This window comes from Carassius auratus, chromosome 39, assembly GCF_003368295.1.
Source record: "Carassius auratus strain Wakin chromosome 39, ASM336829v1, whole genome shotgun sequence".
In the NCBI taxonomy this organism is placed as follows: domain Eukaryota; kingdom Metazoa; phylum Chordata; class Actinopteri; order Cypriniformes; family Cyprinidae; genus Carassius; species Carassius auratus.
Genome location: NC_039281.1, coordinates 4,444,777 through 4,449,161, shown reverse-complemented (window position 1 = coordinate 4,449,161; position 4,385 = coordinate 4,444,777). Strand labels below are relative to the sequence as shown.

The 4,385-nt window shown below is 37.9% G+C and overlaps 1 protein-coding gene across 1 annotated transcript; it reads right to left on the bottom strand.

Annotated features, from left to right (window-relative positions):
• Positions 1–1,236: 1,236 nt before the first annotated feature.
• On the bottom strand, positions 1,237–2,930 carry LOC113057740 (securin-like). Its single transcript, XM_026225241.1, has 6 exons — positions 2,843–2,930; positions 2,289–2,389; positions 2,049–2,200; positions 1,892–1,970; positions 1,648–1,797; positions 1,237–1,555 (listed from the first exon to the last, which is right to left on the bottom strand). Exons 2-6 carry the CDS (start codon positions 2,377–2,379, stop codon positions 1,470–1,472), a joined length of 558 nt encoding a protein of 185 aa, XP_026081026.1. The 5' UTR covers positions 2,380–2,389; positions 2,843–2,930; the 3' UTR covers positions 1,237–1,469.
• Between the last annotated feature and the right edge of the window lie 1,455 nt (positions 2,931–4,385).

The window sequence follows — 4,385 nt, the reverse complement described above, 5'->3', positions numbered from 1 at the left end:
CATAATTTAAGATATTTTGGATGCAAACTGGGAGGCTTGTGACTGTCCCATTGACTGCCAAATAAATAACAGTGTCAAGGTCCAGAAAATTATGAAAGACATCATCAGAATAGTCCATCTGCCATCAGTGGTTCAACCGTAATGTTATGAAGCAATGAGAATACATTTTTATATGTGAAGAAAACAAAAATAATTTATTCAATAATTTGTCTCCTGTGTCTCTCCGCATTGGCGTAGCACTATTTAGGAGAATATCCTCTAACTGTACGCTGTTCTGTGTCAGCAGCACCTCACGGATATGCTGTTTTAGTTCAAATCAAAGCATAAATAAATGTCGAAACCGTAACCGCATACAGTTTGTGTTCCAAATTACTTTCCAAAATGGCCCTATGATAGCGCTGAGGACACATATTGTTGAATAAAGTTATTTTTCTTTTCTTTGCGTACAAAAAGTATTCTCTGCACTTCATAAGATTCAGATTGAACCAGTGTCAGCAGATGGACTATTCTGACGATGTCTTTGATCCTTTTCTGGGCCTTGGGAGTGTTATTTACTTTGCAGTCTATGGGACAGTCACAAAACTCCCAGTTTTCATCCAAAAGATTTTAAATTTTGTTCTGAAGACGAACAAAGCTTTTATGGGTTATGAACGAGATGGGGGTAAGTGATTAATGACAAAATTGTCATTTTGGGGTGGAGTATACCTTTAATCAAGTGGTGCTAATAACAGTGTACATACAATGATTGTAAATAATTTTAACATTACTTTTAAATCTAGCCTCTGTGTATTTAACTGATACTTCGGTTTATAACCTTTAGATTTTCCACCTTTTAATGTGAGTAACATTTGCACTTTAAATGTCTTTAGACATGGAGATGGGAATATTCTTTTAATAAAGAAAAAAAGAAAAAAAAAAATGTATTTTTGTTCCTTTGTTATAGAGTTGCATGGGAATTATGGTTGTGGCTAGAAGGGATACAGCTACGGCCAAAAGTGGCACAAAATCTCTCCGTGTGTACAGGTGTGAAAAATAAAAATGGACAGTAAGGGGGACAACTAGTGAACTAATCAGCCCATGTTGTGGCAAAGTCCTCTGAACCAAAGTCTCGCTGGATGGACAGGAAAAAAAAAAAATTAACGGACCGTGAAGACAAACTACATTTTGCAAGACTTGTTTCACTTCAGGCTGCAAAAACCTGATATTTACTTAAACTGGATTTACAAAAAGGATTAGTAGATTGTCATTTCAATGTTTAATTAAGTACAATGCCTTAAGTTATATCTTAATGCTGGTGAGGAACTGACCCCTCGAGTTTACCAGGAAGGAGAAAAAAAGAAAAGAAACAAAAAAAGTTAAGACCACTTTGTTTCAGATTAACAACATTGGACAGAAGTTTTATAAAACATTTAATAACAGTTAAAAGCAAACAATTTTAAAAGTACAAAGTTCACAATCCACATGAAAATTTAGAGTTCACACTCAGGGGGCAAGTCAACAGTCAGCTCACTGATCGTCTGTAGGAATGCCTCCACTTCACCAACGCATTCAACCGCTGCATGAAGAAAGAGACTTCTTAAGTTTAACTGGGTATAAAGACTTTTTGCACTGACAACTTTAAGCTACATTTGTAAATAGATCCATTACCTCTGGGCATCTTTAAAGGTGAAAGTGGTAAACATGGGTCCATGATAAGCTCTTCCACTGGTGAAGCAGTCGACCACATCTGTTTTCCCAGACCAGTCAGTGAGATACAACTGAGGTAGACTTCATCTGGAACACGGCAGGTCTCAAACTCTAAAGATTTAACATGGGACAGAGTTGTGAAAAGCTGAAAAAAAAAAAAAAAAAAGTTTAGTTTAAAAAACATAAAACGATAGGTCACTCTTACCGCTTGGAGTGTATGGAAAACACTTCTCGATCCTTGGCGTCTCCTCACTAATGTTAGCTGGCTGAGCAGGAACCTTACACTGATTAAATAACTTTAACATTTAAAATCAACCTACAAACAACATTCATAAAGCTTTCTCCACATATCAAGAACAAACCATGGCTTCAGCAGGTTTAGTCTTCTCCTCTGCTTTATGGGATGCTGCTGGGGTGGCAACAACTTTATTTATGACTCCCAAAGCTTTTCGGCCCGATCGCAGAGGAGCTCCAAGACGTGCCTTTCCTGTCAGAGGTGTTCTCAAGCACTGATCTGGAAATGTGACGGACGTAAATTAGGGACTTTGTGAGTAAAGTTAGTCCCATTTTGGTTTGAAGACAAAACCTATATGGTCACTGACCCGGAGCAGAGTGCAGTCTGTTCTGGCGAGATTTGATGGCTGGAGTGGTCAGTCTTCCGTTCTCCTGATCCAAGTAAATCATGGTGTCCATATTTGTATCTCTGCACAGCATCGACAGGGTGAAAAGCAAAACAATGAAATGGAACTCGCTTGGTTCAAATAACGCCATTCATGATTTGTAACACTTCATCTACAGCGTTATCGTTGACTTGGTTGCAAATAAATGCACAGACACCATTTAAACTGAACAGAGATGACATCACTGAATTCAATGATGAACTGTCTTTAACTGTTATTTTGCATATTGACACACTGTTTTCCTAATGCATGTTGTTCAGTTGCTTTGACGCAATGTATTTTGTTTAAAGCCCTATATAAATAAAGGTGACTTGACTTGACACGAAGCAATTCGTTCAGCTTGGTCAAGTCCGTTTGCCAATTTTACGTTAAATAAAAGGCCCGATGAATATTACGTGAGTTTAATCACTAACGTTACATACAATTTAACTTAAACATAACCCTTTTTCCCTTTTCTTTTTTTAGTTAAAACTTACCGTTTCTCTGTTTTGTCTTTCTTTTTCTACACGAGCAAAATGCCGTTTGTTTTGGTTCCGCGTTTCCCAGTTGAGTTTTAAAAGGCAACCTGCTTTCTGATTGGCTGATGGATTTTCCTCTTTGACCAGACGATCCTCTTCATTCATTGAGTTAGCGCGACAGTGCCACCTTATGACCAGAGTGAGTAAAGCAATAATATGTGAAACGTTGACGGAGATGCAGGAATGGCGTTCTTCAGACTGAGAGTAACCAAAGAAAACGGTAAATTCTCCAAATAAATCACCAAAAATAGGTGGATGGATCTATGGTTGGATAGATTGGAAGGTAGATGGATGAATATATTGAGTGGTTGATTAAGTATTAAGTTGTTACATTGGATTGATAATGCAAACATGACTACTGTTCCAAAATAGCTTATAATTAGATTATTAGGCACCTAGAAATATTGCATAATCTTAAACTTTTCTCAAAGCTTATTTGTTTTGTCATTTATTTTTTTTAAATATTCTAACTTTATTTACATGTTTGAATTACACCCGAAACAGACTTGCAGACCGCAAAGTACATACATGCATACACTTACCATTATTGGTTTTACTTAAAGGGTTAATTCACCCAGAAATGAAAATTATGTCATTAATAACTCACCCTTATGCTGTTCCAAACATGTAAGACCTCCTTTTATCTTCAGAACACAGTTTAAGATATTTTAGATTTAGTCCGAGAGCTCTCAGTGCCTCCATTGAAGCTGTGTGTACGGTACACTGTCCATGTCCAGAAAGGTAAGAAAAACATCATCAAAGTAGTCCATGTGACATCAGAGGGTCAGTTAGAATTTTTTGAAGCATCGAAAATACAGTTTGGTCCAAAAATAGCAAAAACGACGACTTTATTCAGCATTGTCTTCTCTTCCGTGTCTGTGTGAGAGATAGTTCAAATCAAAGCAGTCTGGATATCCGGTTCGCGAACGATTCATTCAGTTCACCAAATCGAACTGAATCGTTTTAAACGGTTCGCGTCTCTAATGCGCATTAATCCACAAATGAATTAAGCTGTTAACTTTTTTAAAGTTCAAACAAACCAACTTTTTTAAAGTTCAAACAAACCAATATCCCGGAGTAATTCATGTACTCAAACAGTACACTGACTGAACTGCTGTGAAGAGAGAACTGAAGATGAACACCGAGCCGAGCCAGATAACGAACAAAACATTGACTCGTTTACGAGTCAAGAACCGTTTCTGTCAGACGCGTCCGATTCGTGAACCGAGGAGCTGATGATACTGCGCATGTGTGATTCAGCGTGAAGCAGACCGACACACAGAGCGTCTGAACTGAACTGATTCTTTTGGTGATTGATTCTGAACTGATTCTGTGCTAGTGTTATGGGTGCGGGTAAACCGAAGGCTTGAATCAAGGGCAATCATCGCAAATGATGCCATTACGTCGAGCGCAAAAGAACCGGTGAACTGTTTTCTTCAACCGGTTTATTGAATCGAACTGTCCGAAATAACTACTGGTGATCCGAACACCGATGCAACCG